Genomic DNA, 21338 nt, shown 5'->3' with positions numbered 1-21338 from the left:
AGTATTTATTAAGTGTCTACTATGTCCCAGGCACTGTGGTATGAACTGGAGATATTTTTTTTAAAAGGCCAAAAAACCCCCAAAAACCCAGCCCTTAAGGAGCTCCAAGTATAATGAGGAAGACACAATGAAAATAACTACATGCAAATATTACATAGATAGATAGATAGACAGACAGACAGACAGACAGACAGACAGACAGACAGACAGATAGATAGATAGATAGATAGATAGATAGATAGATAGATAGATAGATAGATAAAATAAATTGGGGGGGATACAGTCTCAGAGGGAAGGCACTAACATCAAGGAGGACTGGAAAGGGCTTCTTGCACAAAGTGGGACTTCAGTTGAGACTTCAAGGAAGTCAGGAGGATGGGACAAACAGGGAGAGTTCCAGGCATGGAGATAATCAATAAAAATGTTCAAAGTTAAAAGATGGAATGTTTAAGAAGTAAAAAGGAGACCAGTGTTAATGGATCAAAGAGTACATGGAGGGGAATAAGGTGTAAGAAGACTGGAAAAGCAGGGGTGATGGGGGTAAGGAACAAGTTATGAAGGACTTTAAAAGTCAAACAGAGGATTTTATATTTGATTCTAGAGGTAAGAGGGTACAACTGTGAATTTACAGAATTGGGGAGGGGAGGCAGGGGAGAATGATACAGTCAGACCTGTGCTTTAAAAAGATCAATCTGACAGCTGAGTGGAGGATGTATTAGAGATGGGGTATAAAGTGAATGTTTTCAATGGAATGTTTTCATAATAGGTCTATCATTTCTCACACACATGTATCTCTACTATCACCAGTGCTAGTTTCATATATACCACTTCTGAAAACAAAATGGCATAAAAAATTCCATTTTTGCTCAAAGGGATTCAGCATCTACTTTTACATTTGCATAACACTTAGAAGATAGATATTTCTAATAATATATGTAATGAGCTCTAATGTCAAAGTAGATTAAAAATGAATTTTTAAGCAAACTTTGCTTTTATCCTAAAGACTTTTGAAGCTCTTAAATTATTAGCTCTTAGGTTCTCTCTATAGCTAAGAACAAAACTATTTTTATATAAACTATCTATTGATTCATACAAACATTTTAAGACCTGTAAATTGGTGCTATAAAAATTTCATAAGTCTGTCTCCAAATACACCAGAATTTAAAACAATTACACTAAGTTACTCACACACTAAACAAATTATTCATAAGTGCCTCTAGAATTATAAAATTGAAAAAAATCTTAGGTCTGTTAATGCAACTTCTACTCCAACCACAAATTCACTCATTTATTAGAGCTAACATATTTTGGAAAGAACATTGGATTGGGAGTTATAGAATACCTGGGGTCAAATCCTAGCTCTGCTGATCATTACCTTTGATAAGTCACTTCCTCTCTCTGAGCTTCAATTTCCTCATCTACAATATGGGAAAGGGAGGCACAGAAAAGATTCAATTAGATGAGCTCTAAGGTTCCTTCCAATTCTACATCTATGAGCCTCCTATGAATGTGTAAGAACTTAATGTGTACAGAGAGCACTGTCCTAGGCACTGGGGAAAATACAAAGCTGTGATAAGACATAGTCCCTACCTTCCTAGTGTGCTTACAGTCTAGCAAGGAGAAAAGATACCATCAGAGATAAAAGAGAGTTCAAAAATAAAGTGCTGGGAGAGATTAAAAGGGAAAGATCATTATCAACTAAATCATTATCAAACAGCTCTACATCATGCCCCTTCCATTCCAGTCTTCATTGCCACCTACTTCCCACTAAAAACTTGGACTTGGCCATGGTGGAACCCCTACGGACTGTGAGAGATGAGTTTTCATCTTATCTTGTCCTGATCCAAGCCTCCCCTCACTTCCAGGCCACCAGCTCCAAATCCATGACTCTTCGCCTCTCCATTTTTCCAGATCATCTTTATGTGCCATCTTCACCCACTAGAATATAAACTCCTTCAGAATGCTGATTGACTTGTACTGGCTTGTTTGTATTTGGATCCACAGTGCTCAGTACAGAGATAGACACACAGTAAGTTCTTAAATATGTTATCTAAACATCAGAAAGAAACCTTCTAAATGGATTTTACAAATAACTCCATATACAGATAACAATAATTTCTTCACCTAATATGCTACAAAATTCTTTTGCCATCCAAGTCTTGAAAAATTGGAGGCCTAGATCTGTCTTCTCACAAAATGCTCTAGACCATTACTAACATGACTTCAATCAATCAACAAGTAGTTATTAAGTGTCTAATAAGTACCAGAAACTAGGGATATAAATGAAAAGAATGAAATAATCTCTTCTCTCAGTGAGCTTACATTCTAATAAAAGTGCCTATAAAGACATTCATAGCACAAATATTAATGAATAAAAAGACACACCTAGTTATATATTTATATGTGTATACACATACAAAGTAGATAAATACAAGTTATTATGGCAGGGAAGGCACTAGCAGTTGGGGAGATCAGAAAAGGCTTCATGCAGAAGATGGTGACTAACATCTTAAAGGAAAAGAGGCAATACTCTATAAGGCAGAGGTAAACAGAAAGTGTATTCCAAGCATGGGCTAATAGTACAAAGACTCAAGGAACAAAGATAGTGTGCTGTGAGTAAGAAATAGAGAGTAGGACAATTTGGCTGGATCACAGGGTATGAGAGGAGAATTTAACGTCCAATGAATCTGGAAAGGTAGATTGGGGTTAGGTAGTATGGGGCTTTCAAAGTTAAACAGAGTTTATATTTTATTCTAGGGACAACAGAAAGTCAATGGAGTTGAATAGCATAATCATGGTCAGATTTGTGCTAAAGGAAAATTATTTTGGCAGCAGTTTATAGGATGAACTATAGCAGTGAGAGACTTGAGGCAGGAAGACCAGTTAGAAGGGTGATGCAACTCTATCTGAGAAGTGATGAAGACTTGAACTAAGTAATAGTTTGAGGGGACAGACCAGTCAATGGAAGAGACCCTGTCAAAGTAGAAAAGGCAAGATTTGGCAAATTATTGGTTATGGGGGGTAAAGAAGAGTAAGAAGCTGAGAACAAAGCTATGATTAGGAACCTAAGCCTCTAGAAGGATAGTGGCACCTTCAATAAAAATAGGGAAGTCTGGAAGAAATGACAGTTTAGGGAGAAAAAGAATGAGTTCAGTTTTAAACATACCTCTGGAATGTTTATCCAGTTTTAAATGTCCAATAGATAACTAGTAATCAAGTATTAAAGCTTGGGAGAGACACTGAGGATAGATACTGGGATCTGGGAATATTCTGCTTAGAGGTGAGCGTTAACCTGTTGGGAACTGATGAGGTTACCTGCCGTGGGCTGCTCAGTGTCCAGAACTTCGCATGATTCAGAGACGTGAATAAGAAATGACCAGGCCACGTGGGTGGTTTAAGGAAGAACGATGAACTCCATTTATTGATTCTTAGGACAAGGTTTTTATAGAGCAATGAGATAAAGGAAGGGGACTCAAGTTTTCTTATCATTACCTTATAGTCTGTTATATCCTGGAAGTAGCACAGAATAGATAATTTGATAAGGATTTGTTATCTAGGAGACTAAAGTCTTGGGGTAAGACCTTTGATGTAGGCCTCAGGTACCTGTTAATGCAGCCGCAGTCACAAACAGACACAATTGAAAGCAAATTTCAAAGCCAAAGCTGCAATTCTCAAAAGACATCACGTTTAGAGCTGACCACCCAAACATACCGGAGTGCTGAATCAAATATTTTAGTTCTTAATAACTAAAATCTTGGGGTATAGCCTACTAATCTCAGAACTCAAGTAACATCCTTATAAGTGTAACCCATAACAAAGAACTCAGGAGCTAACTTGACAAAAAGTCGCATCTCAAAGAGATTCTTGTTTTAAATTCCACTATTAGGATTTAATATCTGAGTCCTGTTGGACTCAGGCCTCTTTGGCTCTCCACAGTTACCAAGAGGGAGAGCTAGATGAAGAAAAGAGGCCTCAGGACAGGACCCTGGAAAAATCCTGAGTTAGGGCCCATTAGGTAGCCCAAGAGACTAAATATTCTCAGAAAAATCACAAAAATACAGAGAAGAGACTATCCAGGAGAAGATGGACAACATATCAAATGCAGGGGAAAAAGTAAAAAAAGATTAGGATTGTGAAAAAAAGACTATTATATCTGACAAGAAATTACTGGTGTCGTCAGAGACAGCAATTTTATTTGAATGATGAGGTCAAAAGTCAGATTAAAAAGGGTTGAGGAGGATGGGGAAAGGAAGTAGAAACACTGAGTATAGACCAGAGCTGTCACACTAACCTAAATAAGATTAAAATGTAATTGGGAAATGTTTAACAAAATGACTAAAAATACAGTATGACACAGATAATGTCAATTTGTGGTTTTCTAAGTCAACATACTGCCAACAAGGTCCATTTGAGCTCGACACTGATGTAGACAACTCTTTCAAGGAATTTAGCTGAGAAAAAGAGAAATAGAACATGACAGCTTAAGGAGAGACTGAGGGATTTTTTTAGTAAAGGTTTTTTGTTTGTTTTATTTTAAAGGATGGGGGAGACCTGTCCATATTTGAAGGAAGGAGAGAAGGAATCAGTTGTCAGGGACAGATTGAAGATTCAAGAAAAAGTGTGAATGTTCACAATGCATCTAAAGAAGAAAATGAGGGGTGGCCAGGTGGCTCAGCGAGTAAGAGCACTGGCTCCAGTGTCGGGATGACCTGGGGATCAAATCTGGGCTCAGATACTCAGCACCACACCCAGAAAAAACTGGCCATGTAACCTTGAGCAAGTTACTTAACCCTGATTGCTTAAAAAAAAAAGAAGAAGAAGAAGAAGAAAATGGGAAGGGGAAGGTGTCTATCAACTGGGGAATGGCTGAACAAATTATAGCATAAGAATGTAATTTAATACTATTTTGGCTGAAGAAATGTGAAAAGGGACAGTTCCAGATACACCTGGAAAGACTTGTATGAAATGATACAGTGATGTGAGCACAACTAGAAAAACAATTTATACAATAACAATACTGGAATAATAATAGCTAACATTTACATAAATAGCACTTTAAGGTTTCAAAGTACATATGTTATCTCATTTGATCCTTCCACAACCCTGGGAGGTAGGTGCTATAATTATCCCCATTTTGCTGATAAAGAAACTGAGGCTATAAGTTAAGTGATTTGCGCAAGGTCACACATCTAATAAATACTGGAGGAAAGTCTTGAACTCAGGTCTTCCTGGGCCCAACTACAGCACTCTTACATAGTGTACCACTCAGCTGCCTCCAAACACATCTGAAAGGCCTAACAATCCTAAATCATAACCAATAATCAATCATGATTCCAGAGGACTGAAGATGAAGCATGTTAGCCATCTCATAACAGAAAGGTGATGGACTCAGGGTGCAGAGTGATACACATAATTTTTAGACATGGCCAATGCTGGACTTTGTTCTGCTTGACTACGAAGATATTACTAGAGGTTTCTCTCTTTTTTTGCCCCCCAATAATGGGGGTAGGTGAAAGGGAGAAAAAATAGATTTTTATTCATTGAAAAAAAATAAAATTTAATTTTTAAAAAGGATTATGAAAGAGGAAAGAATCAAGTATATATGTAGAGGTTGGGAGTGGCAAGAAAAATGGTCGTCTCTTTGTCAGAGACAGGGGGGAAAAGAGAAGAGGCTGAGATAATGTCAAGGGGTTTTGAGGTAAAGAATATGAAAGATGAGTTCAAGTTGAATGGTCTCATTTTTGTTTCAGTAAAATTAGAGACAAGGTCCTCAGCTGAAAAGGAGTTGGGTGGAGGAGGCTTGAAGAAGAAAGAAAAGGTTTAGAATAGTTTCTGTTGGGAGTGAGATAGAGAATCAATTAAGGAAGAATAAAAAAACTGCCTTGCTTCAGTGAAGGCTCAGTTGAGGTTGAATAATATGAATCTGTAATGTATCCAACCAGGACAATTGTGGGTTCAGAAGCTCATAAGCAGGAGCAGAAGAGACAGATGGTAGGAATAATTCGGGGATAATGTTTGGAAAGAGGAGAGGAGCTACAGGACAAGGGGAGCAAGAGAAGAGAGCAGCAGGACAAGGGATTCAACCCTAAGCACCAATTTAGGCAACAGTAAAAAATATTCTGACTGTCATAGTATAAAAAAAACTGAATTTCTAGTCAGAACACCTACATTCAAATCTGCTACTTACTACCATATGATGGAGGCAGTGTGGTACAGGAGAAAGGCATCAGAAGGCTTGTGTGTGATTCTCAGCATTGTCACTTTCTACCTATGTGACATTAGGCACATTTCTTAACCTCTCTATCGCTTCAATTTCCTTATCTGTAAAATGATGTCTAAGGTGCCTTTCTGTTTGAAATCCCTATCCATGAAGAGTACATATAAAGAGCCTCTGTTTACTCATTTATGAGATGAAGTTAAACTAGATGATCTCTCCCCAGAGCCAAGCAGAATAAATCTGATCCCTCTTCCAGAGGCAGCCTTTCAAATATTTGAAGTCATCAATTATGTCCCTCCTAGTCTACTAGTCTAGACTTTATCCTATAAGGGGGAGGTGAAAGGGAAGGAACAGAACTGAAGGTTTTTTAGTACAAGCAAAATATGTGCAAGTAGTCTTTAAAGAAAAATAATCTAGGGACAGCTAGGTGGCACAGTGAGTAGAGCACCAACCCTGGAGTCTGGAGGACCTAGGTTCGGATCCGACCTCAGACATTTGACACAAAAAACTAGCGGTATGACCTTGGGCAAGTCACTTAACCCCAACTTCCTTCCCCCCTCAAAAAAAAAAAAAGAAAAAGAATCTAACAATACCTACCAGATTGGAGAGAGAATTTTGGAGACAGACAGGAAAGTATTATAAGTCTAGACACGTGATAAGGATTTATGATGGTGGTAGCAGTGAAAATGGAAAGGACATCTAGAAATGACTTTACAAAAGGAAGAATTAACATGTCTGGTTAATAATCAAGAGTAAGAGAGAAGAGTCAAGAATGACAATAAAATTTCAAGGCTGAGGACCTGGGAATTCCCTTGACAGAAACAGTATGGGAAAGGAACTGGTTTGGGGAAGAAAATAATGAGTTTGGTTTTAGACACACTGAATTTAACGTGATAGTAGGACGAATAGACAATAATAGATATATAGCTGGATATTCAAGACCAGCATTGAAGAGAAATTTGGTTGGGATTAGAGATGTATATTAGAAGTCCTTGGGGTGGCTAAGTGGCACAGTGAATAGAGCACCGGCCCTGGAGTCCGGAGGACCCAAGTTCAAATCTGACTCAGACACTTAACATTACTGTGTGACCTTGGGCAAGTCACTTAACCCCAAATGCTCTGCCCTCTCCCCTCCAAAAAAAAGCAAAAAAAAAAAAAAGGAAGCCCTATTAGAAGCAACTTTTAAAAAATTATAATTATTATTTGTTTCACTGGGAGAAATTTGAGATTACAAGTAAACATCATTGCTTATATAAAGACAGCCAACTTCATTGTTCTATTTTTGCCACTTAAACATTTATTTTCCAAAAATAAAAATTTAAGAGGACCACCATTAAGTTAGTCACAAGGTACGTATGTCCCCAGGGCAGGTGGGTAAACAGTGTCACATTATGTGAACCCACTGATAGATCTAGATAAGGGAAACTGATTTCATTTTTGTAAAACCTGTTTTCCTTTCCCTGACTCTTATCCTTTACGTTCAGTTTCCAAAATATTTACTAGAATTTGGTTAGACCAAAGGTTTTCAGGAGGAAAGGTCAGACTAAGAAAAACTATAGGCTTAGAGGGAGGAAGGGGAGAGAGAATCAGGCCCATGATTTCACTGACATAGGTAATAAACTGACACTTCTTCAACAACTGAGAATGTTAGAGAACTGCCTAGGACACTGAGAAGTTCCATTGCTTATCCTGGGGCATATGATCCTTTCTAAATTTTAGTTCAAAATGAAGAAGCTAAAATTTGCATCTAAAAATGTATAATGGGTTACTTAATTTTTTCTACTTTTAACTTGAAAGTGTTTATGCACACTACAAAGCAAAATTTCAATGATGTCGGTAAGCAGAAAAAATTACAACTGAATTGTGAATAACTTTCATGTGGGAAATAAGAAAGAATTTGATTTCCTTCCTTTAGAAATCTCTGAAAAGGCTCTGAAGTGATACTATTATCCTTGTCCAGTTTACGCACTTGAATACCTTGCCCTTGAAAGCAGTATATAATCACTGCAAATGTATCATTCCAATTTTACCAGTCTAAGTGTTCTTCCTTCCATTCTACATTTTCAGCCAGTGATGAAAACTGGAAAAGAACCACCATGTTTCTAAAACAATAAAATCTTCACTTACACAGCAAAACAGAGCACTGGCATGATGCCATCGACTTCAAGTGGGCTCTAAATACAGAAACCACTTTCTCTAAACAACTAATTATAAATGAGGACATTCACTTAATACCCTTTAACCTAATAACATCGAAGCTAAAAGTCTAAATTAAGTAAGACATTCCACAGTAATCAAAACTGACACTATATGGATGAATCCTCCAACTAAAACCTTGCTCAAAGTAAACAAAATCTGACCTGAGCCAAAAAACTGGAAAAAAAAAAAACCCTACTTTTTTTCACAAATAATACCACTAGCCCACAAAAATATCTGGCATTTACTGGAACCAAAACCATAACTCTTCTTTCAGGAAACAATTCTGCCCAAAGCAAGGGGCATCATTCTCATGTATAGCAATGACAAAAATCAAATTGTATTTCATTATACCAGAGGAGCCTAATATTAGAATTAACTTTCTTAAATCTTCCCTTATTACTATTTTTCCCTCAAAAAAAGTACACTTCAGAGATACCCAGGTGCGCGCCTCTATCCAGCTGGCACCACCTACAAAACAGGGCACCTGAGAGTCACACTACTCTCCTCAAATTTTCTGAAAGTTTTTCCTTCTCTTCAGTGTTCAGGTCAGCTACTACGTCCTTCATGAAAACCTCTCTTCACCAAGCTAGCTACAGAGGATCATTCTTTTCTCAAATTTTCTTAGAACCTTTTCTCTCATTTCTCCTCCACTTTTCTTACATGCTACCTTGTAGTATACTTATTTGTGTGCTTTCCTGATCTCCATAGATTTTAAGCTCCTTGGGGCCTAGGAAGTGTTGTTTTTATACTCCTTAATCATTGTACTCCCAGAGCCTACCCTATAATTGGTACTTCATAAACTTTAATCTGCAAGACGGAGACAAGATCTCTAAAGTTTGCAGGCTTCCTTTCAGTTCCTGCTCTAATTTAATGAAATCTCCTCCTCTTTTCAACATTGATGTTTTTCTACCCCAAAAATCAATGGCCACTGCCATCTCCTCTACTCTCTCCCCACAAATTACTCCCATGCTCCTATTCCTATAGAAAACTATCCTTTATAAGTCTCTGAACCCACCTGAACCTATACTATAGCTCTGGGAAACCCATAAAAGCCTTAATTGCCCCATGTGTAAAATGAGGGGCTGCCAGGTGGCACAGTGGATAGAGTGCCAAGCTGGGCCTGGAGTTAGGAAGACTCATCTTCCCATATTCAAATCTGGCCTTAGACACTTAATAGCTGTGTGAACCTGGGCAAGTCACTTAACCATGCCTGCCTCAGTTTCCTCATCTGTAAAATGATCTGGAGAAGGAAATGGCAAACTACTCCAGGATCTTTGCCAAGAAAACTCTAAATTTGGAGGTGGTATGGGGGGAGGGGGGAAGGCACTACGGAAACTATGGAACAACAAAATGAGGGGATTGGATTAAATGGCCTCTGAGGTTACTTCTGTGGCTGTAAAATGTTAGTCCCAACACCATTGCACCCTAGTTTCATGTTCTCCCAGATTCATCTCTGGAATCCTCATCTTTCCTGACAATGAATCTTCCCCCAAGCCCAAACAAAAGAACCCCAACCCCTACTTCCCAGCCCATTCCTATGCACCAGATGCCTCCACCCCTATTATATCCACTACTGCAATCACTTGGCCCTACCTAGATGATCTTCACCTCCCAGCCATAGGAACCCACCAGAGACATACAGGCCCTAATCCTACTCTGGAAAGCCCCTCTCCAGAGGCCCCCAGCTCTGCAATCCGGTATCTCCTGACCCAGCCCTCTTCCCCCCACCCCCTGACGTTTCTCCAGGGTTCCAGCCCATCCCGGAGAAGGGGCCAAGGCACAGCTAGGAAGCCCATGGCTAGCCCCCATCCCGCCCCCGCATCCCGGCCCTGGCAGTTTTAGCCCAGAAGCCCCTAGACCCAACGCACGGGCGCAGCGCCTCACACACAGTGTCACACCGGGTCACACGAGCAGTGACACACAGTGTCGGCGGCTCCCACAGCCTGACACGGGGTCGCACAGTGTCGCGTCCCGCCCCCCCCCGGCCTCAGACGCTCGCCTGCTCGCTCACCTGAAGCGCCCCCCGCAGTGCTGGCACTGGTCGCCCACCCAGCCGGCCGGGCACACGCACAGGCCAGTACTCGGGTTGCAGCGGCCGCCGTTCACGCAGGGCCGGTCGCACTCCTTGGCCTCGGCCGCGGCCGAGCCCGACGCTACCGCCCCTGGCGCCGCCGCCTCGGCCGCCGGGGGCAGCGGCAGCGGCAACAGCAGCAGTAGCAGCGGCAGCACTAGCAGCGGCGGCGCCGCCGGGGGCCGCACGAGACGCCGAGACCCCGGCCCCGGCGCGAGCCGCCCGCTCCTCGCCCTCGCCCGCCCTGTCACCGCCGCCGCCCGGCCCCGGCCCGGACCCCGGCACTGCGGCAGGGGCCTCCGCGTCCTCTCGGTGCTCGCCGCCGCCGGCCCCTTCCTTTGCCTTTCATCGGCGGCCGCCGACACCATCTTAGGGGGGCAGAGACGACTTCCCCCTCTCGTCACACACACAGACACACACTCGCCCGGACCCGCTTCGCCTTCTCCAGGACTGGACGAGACGGACGGTGGCCCGCTCGGTCAGAGCCGAGGGGGAGGGGAAGGGAGGGAAAGGGGAGGAGAGGGGAGGGGAGGGAGGGGAGGGACCAAGACACGAGAAGGGGGGGAGGCGACAAGGGCGTGCGCAGTGGAGGCTCTAGGCGCCGCGGTGGGCGGGGCCGGCCGGAGCCCTGGCTTCCGCGTGGCCGGGGGCGCGGCGTTCGCGCTGGTGGCGGGGTTCCGGGGCTGCCTCGGGGGTTCCGCGCCCTCCCCTCGGTGTGCCTCTTGCGCGAGCCCACTCCTCACACCCCCCGCCCCGCGGGAGTCTGGTAACACTTAGAGAGGCCGTGGCCGGCGGACTGAGGGGGCGCCCCAACCCACAGACCGACCGATTGATGGATGGATGATGTCCCTGCGGTAGGCCCAGCCCTGCTCCGGGGCAGAGCGGCGCGAAGGCGCCCCCTGGCGGCCGGCGGTTCTCGACAATCCCAACTCGGGGCCGGGAAAGGAGCCCCGCTGTTGGGGAGGACAGACCCCGGGGCGCATCCTCCAGAATCTGCTCGTAGACCTGCCCCCTCCTCCTGCCCCCCCCCTTTCTCCCCACTTTTCCTCCACCCTGTCCCCTCCCCACTTCCCCCACCCTCTCCCTCCCCTCACCATCTCCATCCACTTGCCCCACCCGCGCCCCTCCCTGCCTCTCCTCCCCCACCTCCCTCTTGCCTTCTTTTTTCACCACCTTCTTCCCCCACCATCATTCTTTCGAAATTCCCCCAGCAATATTCCCCCAAAACTTCCCCGAAGCATCTTCCCTTCGAAATTCCCCGTCGCACCCCCTAGCCTGCCTGTTCATCGCTGTCATCTCAGAATCTCTGCAAGCCCCAACACCATCCCTCACCGTTACTTTTGAAGAACTAAAAATATAATCTCCTCCAGGAAATTAAGGTCATAGTTGTCTGAGTTGCAAGAAACCTTTGGGAACACATGAGTAAGGTAATGATATAAGTTGAGCGCGAATACCAGCGTAGGAAAGCAAATGGAAATAAAGTTTTGAAATGTTTGAGTAGCGCCTGGAATCCCACCAAAAAGCACTTTTGGTCTTAGAAGAAAAGGGAAAGCCTCAGGTTCCTCCTTCCCATCTCAGGCTCCCAGATGATCCCCACAACAAGTCCTCAAAGTAAAGACTTAAGTATGTTCCCAGCATGGCAGTGAGAGGCTGTGACCAGCCCATGGTCGAACAACGGCGTCAGTGGTGAGACTCCTGACTTCAGATCTCTTTGGTATTTCCACTACCCCAGGGTGACTTTGCACAAAAAGAATCCCTAAGTTGACTTGGCCCTTCTCTTCATGTTTCTCATAGAGCTGTGCCCCTACCACTCTTTGGTAATTAATTTCACTCACCCTGATGGCATGGTTGTTTGGTTATTTTTTCTTTACCAGAATCCTCTGCCCACAATTATTGTGAGCTCTTTGAGAACTAGCTTTGTATGCCCCAGGCCTAACAGTGCCTCTCACATACATGTTTGATAGATCTTTATTGAATTTGAAAGTGGGAGGAGGTATGGGACCACATTGCAAAGGTTTTTATTTGCCAGGTTAAGGACAGCTTATTTTAGCCTGTATGTAGTTGTGTCATTGGTATATTATGAGCAAACACGTGATAATAGTATTTTAAGATTATTCTGTGCCAAGACTGCAGGATATATTAACAGTTTTTCTGATTCTAGATGACCAGTACTGGTTCTATAGACAGAAACATACCTATCCTGAAAAGGTCAATTTGTCAACATATCCTACCTAGGTTAATGGAAACAGCCTTTCTGTACTTGCAACTCACTTTGCTGGGGTTGATGTTCACCAAGGGCAGCTAAATGGTACAGTGAATGGAGTACCAGGCCTGGAGTTTAGGAAGACTGCCCTTCCTACGTTCAAATCAGCCCTCAGACACTTGGCTTAGTAATAAGGCAGATGAAATTCAGTTTTACACTGATAGTAATAATCCAAATTGCTTTTATGATGCTTTGAAGGCTATTTATGGGCCAATATAGTACACTCTGTGTTGATGGGGCCTTGTTGATTAGTGATAAGGACATGGAGAGATGGGCTAAATACTTCTGTGGTGTTCTCAACAGACCATCATCAATCAATGCTGAAGCCATTGACTTTATACCTCATATTGAAGTCCAACCCTCTTGAGCCAAAATTCCAACTGAAGAAGAGGATTTGAATGCCATTTGGCTCCTCTCATGTGTCAAAATGCCTGGTACTAATTCTATTCCAGCTGAGACTTACAAGGTAGGGGGTCCTCTGCTCATACAAAAACTGACTGAAACTTTCCAGATTCTATGGCAAGAGGAGGTTATTTCCCAAGAATTCAAGTATGCATCCACTATCTTCATCTCTCTAAAGGAAAGGGAAATAGGTTTTCCTGTGACAATCACAAAGAGGTCTCTCTCTCCCACCCTTAGTCATTCCTGACAAAATTCTTGCTAGAGTCCTCCTTCATAGGCTGGTCCTTCACCTGTAAGATGGTCATCTACCCAAGAATCAGTGTGATTTCAAAAAGAGCAGAAGAATGGTCTGTACAGTGTTTGCTGCCCAACAAATCCATGAGAAATGCCAGAAGCAGACAGAGGTCTGTACACAACAGTTACCAATCTGACCAAGGCCTTTGATACTGTCAGTTGTGAGTGCTCATGGAAAGTCATAGCAAAATATGGTTGTCTAGAAAAGTTAATCAGTATTATGAGTCATTTTCATGATTGCATGCTTGCAAGGGTTCTGGATAAGGGACAATGTTCTTGCACTTTCCCAGTCACCTATGGAATGAAATAAGAATGTGTGTTTGTTCCCATGTGTTTGTTTTTGAAGGGGGGAAGGCAAGGCCATTGGGGTTAAGTGACTTGCCCAAGGTTACATAGCTAGTAAGCGTGTCAAGTGTCTGAGGCTGTATTTGAACTCAGGTGCCCCTGACTCCAGGGTGGGTGCTCCACTCACTGTGCCACCTAACTGCCCCACTGCACCACCTAGCTGCCCTTCCCATGTTTTTTAATATGATGTTTTCAGGGCTGTTGTCAGATGCCTTCAACAAAGATGAAAACGACATCAAAGTCAACTATCACACTGATAGTAAATTATTTAACTTAAAAAGGCTACGAGCCAAAGCTAAAATAGAGGGAGAGTTGGTACGTGATTTTTTTGTTCACAGATGATTGTGCACTCAGTGCAGCCTCTGAGGCCAAGATGCAACAAAGTATAGATCGGTTCTCTGCTGCTTGTGCTAATTTTGGTCTAACAACACCCAAGAAAACAGAGCTTCTCCATCAGTAGGCACCACACCATCCATATGTGGAACCATTGGGCACAGCAAATAGAGAAATATTGAGTGCTGTGGATAAGTTCATTTACCTTGACTTTCTAGTGCTGTGCACATGATGGTGAAGTTGATGCATACACTGCCAGAGCTAGCTCAGAGTTTGGAGGCTCTGAAGAAAAGTGTGGGAGAGAAGAAGTATTAGACTGCCTACCAAAACTGAAGGTCTGCAGAGCTGTTGTGCTGACCTCATTGTGTGCCTGTGAAATCTGGACAGTCTACCAGCACCATGCCAGGAAACGGAATCGCTGCCATTTGAATTGTCTTAGGAAGATTCTGAGGATCACCTAGCAAAATAAGGTATTGGACACTGAGGTTATTTCTTGAGGTGAACTACCAGAGATTCAAACTCTGCTGCAGAAAGCACAACTCTGATGGGCTGGCAACTTTGTTCAAATGCTAAACACATGTTTGCCTAAAAGACTATTTTATGAAGAACTTAAACAAGGTAAGCTCTCACATGGAGATCAGAAGAAGCAATACAATGACACTCTCAAGATCTCTCGGAAGAACTTTGGAATTAATTGTGTCACATGGGAGACACTGGAAAAGGATGGTCTGCCTGCATCAAAAAGGGTGCTCTGCTCTATGAGCAAAACAGAATTTCAGTAGCTCAAAGGAAAAGTGAGATGCACAAATTTAGAGACATCTTCACTCTGAATGTTCATGTGGACTGTTTCTGCCCGGCCCATGGCAGAGCCATCTAAACACGTCTTAGTCTGATCAGCCACAGTTAGACACACTGTACCTTGACTACAACATAGTGATGTAATTTTGGTCCTCTTTGAGAACAAAGGACAACAACCAACCAACCATCTGTGTGACCCTGGACAAGTCACTTAACCCTGTTTGCCTCAGTTTTCTCATGAACTGGAGAAGCAAATGACAAACTACTCCAATATCTTTGCCAAGATAACCCCAAATGGTGCCACAGAAAGTCAGATATGACTGAAAAACAACAGAACAACAGTGCTTGCCAAGCAATCTGATTCTGTAAAATTTTGTCTCCTGAGTGGACTTAGCCATCATTAGGGTATACCTTTTACAAATGGCCTACACCAGTTCTTATGCCAAGTTTTTTTTCCCATTGTAAATTAATAAATTGATCTCCTGAATGGACTTTCACACTAGGAGGGAGTGCCCTGTGCAGTCAACCAATGTTAGTTATCGTGCCAGGTATATTTTCCATTTGTAAATTAAATTGGCATTCTGGTTTATAAATCAGTGTCTAGTGAATTTGATTAGCATGAACCAGTTGCCCAGAGCTGATCACTCATGAGTAATTAGATAAAATGGAGTTTGTCAACCTGAAAAGCTAAGGACCAGATCCAAGATTATCTCTGCGAAATACCCAGGAAGATATCATTGATAACATACCTGGGAGGCAAGGTGTTATTATTATTCCCATTTTATAGTTGAGGAAACTGAGGCAGAGATTAAGTGATTTCCTCAATTTCTGGTTTGTTTTTTAATCATGTGTAAGGAACAATACCTTTTAAGTCAAATAAATATATTTTGTTATGTTAAGGAAAAATACCATTCCTGTACTTTTCAATGTTTTGTTATTTGATTTTATTTTTTTTACTTTTTTTTAATAATTTTTTTACTCTTTTTTTTAAATGCTTTATTGACTTCTGATTTACATCATTCATTTCCGCCAGATTTTGAGTTACAAATTTTCTCCCTGTTTTTCCCCTACCCACCTCCCCAAAATAGCAGTCCCACAGGATATCTCCTCCTCCAATCTTCTCTCTCCCATATTTTCTCCCATGCCCCTTTCGACTTTTCCAGTGGATCTCTATGCCCCATTGCCTATATATCTTATTTCCCATTTACATGTAAAATAGTATTAGTAATAGTATGCATATATATATATATGAATATTAGATTTTAAAACTTTGAATTCCAGATTCATTCCCTTCCTCTCTTGTCACCCACCCTTACTGGGAAGATAAGCAGTTCAGTATAGGTTGTACATGTGTGGCTAATGCAAAACAATAACATAGTAGATATATTGTAAAAGACTGACTATATTTCCCTCCCTCCTATCCCACCTCCCACTTGTTCTATTCTCTGCTTTGATCCCATCCCTTTTCAAAAGTGAGTGCTTCCAACTTCCCTCCCCTCCCAGCCTGCCCTTCCTTCTATCATCCCCCCTCTCATCCCTTTCTCTCCCTACTCTCCTGGAGGGTGAGATACCCTATTTAGTGTGTATTTTATTCCCTCCTCAAGCCAAATTCAATGGGAATAAGGTTGACCCATTCCCTTTTGCTTTCCTATTCTTCCCCTCCATCGTAACCATTTTCCCTTGCCTCTTCTATATGAGATAGTTTACTCCATTTTGTCTCTCCTCATCTCCTCTCATTATATTCCTCTCTCGCCTCTTTCACCTTTTAAGTATCATCCCTTCCTGTTAAATTGGTCCTGTGACCTCTGTCTATGTATATCTGTAAACATATATACATACATTCACATATGTATTCATATGAACATATACCCTCATATATAGACATATCTATTTCTATTCCCTTCAACTACTGAGAAAAGTTTCATAAGTTACAATTATTATTTTTCCATGTAGGAATGTTAATAGTTCAATTTTGATAAGTTCCTTATGATTTCTTTTCCCTGTTTACCTTCTCATGCTTCTTTTGCTTCTTGTATCTCAATGTCAAACTTTCTATTCAACTCTGGTTTTTTCAGCAAGAATGCTTGAAAGTCCTCTATTCCACTGAATGACCATATTTTCCCCTGAAATATGATACTCGGTTTTGCTGGGTAGGTGACTCTTGGTTTTAATCCCAGCTCCTTTGCCCTCTGGAATATCATATTCCAGGCCCTTTGATCCCTCAGTGTAGAAGCTGCCAGATCCTGGGTTATCGTGATTGTTTCCACAATATTCAAATTGTTTCTTCCTGGGTGCTTGTAATATTCTCTCCTTAATCTGGGAATTCCAGAACCTGGCTATAATGCTCCTAGAAGTTTTCTTTTGAGGATCTTTTTCAGGAGGTGATCGGTGGATTCTTTCAACCTCTCTTTTGCCCTCTGGTTCTAAAACATCAGGGCAGTTTTCTTTGAGAACTTCCTGGAGGATGATTTCTAGGGTCTTACTTTGATCATGGCTTTCAGGTAGTCCAATAATTTTTAAATTATCTCTCCTGGATCTATTTTCCAGGTCAGTGGTTTTTCCCATGAGATATTTCACATTGCCTTCCATTCTTTCATTTGTTTGGATCTGTTTAACAGCATCTTGATTTCTCATAAAGTCATTAGCTTCCATTTGCTCCAATCTAATTCTGAAGCAATGATTCTCCTCATTGAGCTTTTGAGATTCTTTTTCCATCTGGCAAATTCCACTTTTTAAGGCATTCTTCTCCTCATTGCCCTTTTGAGCCTCTTTTGCCATTTGAGTTAGTCTATTTTTTAAGGTGTAATTTTCCTCAGTCAGGCTGTTGACTCTCATTTCATAATTTTCTTGCATTGTTCTCATTTCCCTTCCCAATTTTTCCTTCACTTCTCTTATATGATTCTTAAGGTCCTCTATGGCCTGTAACCAGCTCGTATTTTCCTTTAAAGCTTTTGGTGCAGGAGCTCTAACTTCACTGTCTTCCTACTGTTCCATGCTTTGCTCTTTTTTGTCCCCAAAATAGGAGTCTAATGTTGGAATCTTCTGTCTGCTTTGTTTCCTTTGCCTGGTCATGTCACCCCTCAGTCACTTGACGCCTGGGCTTTTTGCCACAGTAGGACTCTGCCACCAGACAGGGGAACTTTCATCCCAAATGCTGGGGTTTTCTCAGCTGCCGGAGGTATTAGATGGGTGCCCTCTCCGAGGCCTCCACACTCTCTGGAAAGCTGGACACACACCCCAGGACCTCTACCTTAGACTGCAATCCAGATCCAAGAAGGTTAAAGCAAGAGCAATTACCCCTCAGACTGGTGCTTGGTCCCCCTACACTCTGCAGGCCAGGAGCTGAAGCTGCCACTGGCACTGGCTGGCTGTGCCTGCTGTCTCAGTGGCTTCTTGCCCTGGGGGCAAAAGCCATGCACTCCCACTTACTGGGTCCCAAAGTCCAGACTGCACAGACCTCTCACTTTGTCCTTCACATCTGTGTGTTGATAAATCTGGAAATGGCCACAGCTGCTGCTGATCTGGAGTCCCTCTGTCCGGTGGCTGATCAGTCCCACCCTGGGGCTAAAGCCTTGGCATGGGGCTGGGCTCCCAGAGCACTTGCAGGGCCAATTCCTGCCGGGCTGTCCTCAGTGGGAGGTTAGCTCTTCTGTGTCATTTTGTGGGTTCTGCAGCTCCAAAGTTTGTTCAGAGTCCCCTTTTTACATGGATTGGGGAAGGTGGAAGCCAGAGCAGCAGGGAGGTCCTGCTTCTACTCTGCCATCTTGACCCCCCCCCTTGTAATTTGATTTAAAAAAATTAAAGATTATAATAGTTTATCAAAGGACTGTTCTTCATCTATTGATATAATCATATGATTTCATATGTTTTTTATTGATGTGATTTATTATACACTTGTTTTCCTAATATTGAATCGTCCCTGCATTCCCAGTAAATATTTTTTTAAAGCAATCGGGGTTAAGTAACTTGCTCAAGGTTACACGGCCAGTTATCTTTGTGTGGGTGCCGAGTATCTGATGCCAGAACTGATCCCAGGTCTCCAGATGCTGGGACCAGCGCTCTTACTCACTGCACCACCTGGCCGCCCCTCCCAGTAAATTTTTAAAACATATTATTTTATATTCCACTTAACTAGCCTTTTACTTAATATATTAGCATTGATATTCATAGGGTCATAGTTCTAGAGCTGGAAGAGACCTGAGAGTCTATCTATTCTATCACTATTTTTTTTTTTTTTTTTTTTTTTTTTTTTTTGCAGAAGAGGTATCTGTGGAGAGTTGGGAAGAGACTTAGAGACTTAGAAGGGTAAATAAATCACTTAGGGGCATATGGATAGCCAATATAAAAGATACCATTTGGACTCAGGTTCCCTTACTCCACAGCCATTGTTTTTTTTTTCCATGTTGCCTCATTAGGGCATTGGTTTATTGGTGTAAGAATACTTTAATACTCTTACTTTGCCTTTTTGTTTTTAAGTTTGAATATTAAAAACCCATTTGCCTTATAGAAAGGGTTAGGTAGTTTTTGAAAGCAGTTTATATATACAGGATTAGCTTTTAAGGATTTTTTTTTTGTTGCATTTTATATTTTACATTGGTCATTTTTAGACAAGCTGTGTCATTTACCCTCCTTTGTAACGACAAAAAATGGTTAAGCCATTCTCACCAACCCAGCTGCAGAGACTATAAGTGTGCCACATTTGTCCCCTAAAGTCTCCTCTATCTTCACTATTATAAAAGGGAGATGTATTTCATCAACTGTCCTTGGGAATTTGCGTTGGCCATGATATTTAATGTGCCTTTACTTTGTCTTTTTCATTCACGCATTATCATTTCCTTCATGGTGTAGTCATTGGGAAACAGCATGATGTGTAGACACAGGGCTGAACTTGGGATCAGAAAGACCTGATTTCTGATCATGTTCTTGACCCTTAATAAATCAAGGTCTCTGTGGATTTATTGTGCATCCAGCTACATTGTAGAAGGCTGCTGCAAAGGCAGCATGGTATGTTACAGAGGAAACAGTGCTGCTTTTGAAATCCGCAGATCTGGGCCTAAATCCCAGCCTGACACTTACCATGTATATGGCTTCAGGCAAGTCATTTTGGCTCTCTAGGGCCCCATTTCTCATCTGTAAAATGAAAGATTTGGGCTGATCCTCCTCAATATGAATGACTTGTTCTTTAAATATTTTTTTGAACTCATTTGTGGCTCTATCATGTACTGATAATGTTTTTATGTGCCAACACATTAATGGCCTATTTCAATTTTACTTCTAAGACTAGTTTGCTTAAGTTGTATAATTACTATTTCACCAATCTGAAAATTTTCTATTTTGGGAAGTATTTATCCATTTGTTTTGTATTTTTGGCTTTATTGGCATATACCTGTACATAACAGTTTTTAATGGTTTTCTTCATTTTGTTTTTATTTTATCCCTTCTTTCTCTGTTAGTTTTCTTTATTTCTTCTTTTTATAGTGAGAATTACTTTCTTGTGTGGTTGGTTAAGATGGCCACTGAGCTCCCTTCCAACTCTCAAATTCTGTGATTCTGTACTCATTCTGATCTCTTTCTCATTTCTGATTTTGGCAATTTGACCTTCACTTCCACCTTTTTTTTGATTCAAAATGTTTAATGACTTAATAGTTTTATTGGTCTTTCAAAAAACAGCTCTTTGTTTTACTTGTCCAATTGTTATTTTATATTTTTTATACCTCCTTTTTCAGTAATTTCTTTATGCTACCCTTTATTTTTTAATTTGTTCATTTTCTCATTTAACTGTCAATAACTCATTCATTTTCTCTTTTCTTTCTTGTTAATGTAAGCATAAACATTTTGAGGTATGAATTTGTTTTTTTATTCTATTACTAATGTCTTTAATAAACTTTGTTATTGTTTCTTTGATTTTTTTTTATTTTGAGCATTATTCAAGTCATTTTCTTTTCTTTTTTTAAAGCAATCAGGGTTAAGTAACTTGCTCAAGGTTACACAGCCAGTTATTTCTGGGTGTGGTGATGAATATCTGAGCCCGGATTTGATCCAGGTCATCCCGACACTGGAGCCAGTGCTCTTACTCGCTGAGCCACCTGGCCACCCCTAAGCAATTGGAGTTAAGTAACTTGCTCAAGGTTACACGGCCAGGTGTTTCTGGGTGGGTGCTAAGTGTCTGAGCCCAGGGATTCGATCTCCAGGTCTTCTCAACACTGGAGCCAGTGCTCTTACTTGCTGTGCTACCTGGCCGCCCCTATTCAAGTCATTTTCAACTATGTCTAGACCTGTTTCTTTTGATCGTATTTTCCTTGATGACTGTTGTGATTGTATCATGGCTTACAAATGACTTTCAAGTATTTGCCTCTCAATTTTTCTGAAACTTCTTTAAGTCTCAGAAAAGGATCAATTTTTTTAAAGATCAATTT

The 21338-nt window shown here is 41.6% G+C and overlaps 1 protein-coding gene across 2 annotated transcripts in view; it reads right to left on the bottom strand.

The window, feature by feature from the left end:
• ATRN (attractin) overlaps positions 1-10974 on the bottom strand; it is a 237717-nt gene extending 226743 nt beyond the window's left edge. Inside the window, exon 1 of one of the 2 annotated variants that reach the window (XM_069071714.1) lies at positions 10428-10974. In XM_069071714.1, the coding sequence (XP_068927815.1) occupies positions 10428-10855 (428 nt within the window). In that variant the 5' untranslated portion in view covers positions 10856-10974. The remainder of the gene's footprint in view (positions 1-10427) is intronic. The other variant, XM_069071705.1, reaches the window with a different exon arrangement.
• Between the last annotated feature and the right edge of the window lie 10364 nt (positions 10975-21338).

This window comes from Petaurus breviceps, unplaced genomic scaffold (genome assembly GCF_028583685.1).
Source record: "Petaurus breviceps papuanus isolate PSGF00001 unplaced genomic scaffold, PetGlider_PUasm1.0 140, whole genome shotgun sequence".
Lineage (NCBI taxonomy): Eukaryota > Metazoa > Chordata > Mammalia > Diprotodontia > Petauridae > Petaurus > Petaurus breviceps.
Note: the sequence above shows the minus strand (reverse complement) of the source record. Positions and strands in the feature narration are given on the sequence as shown.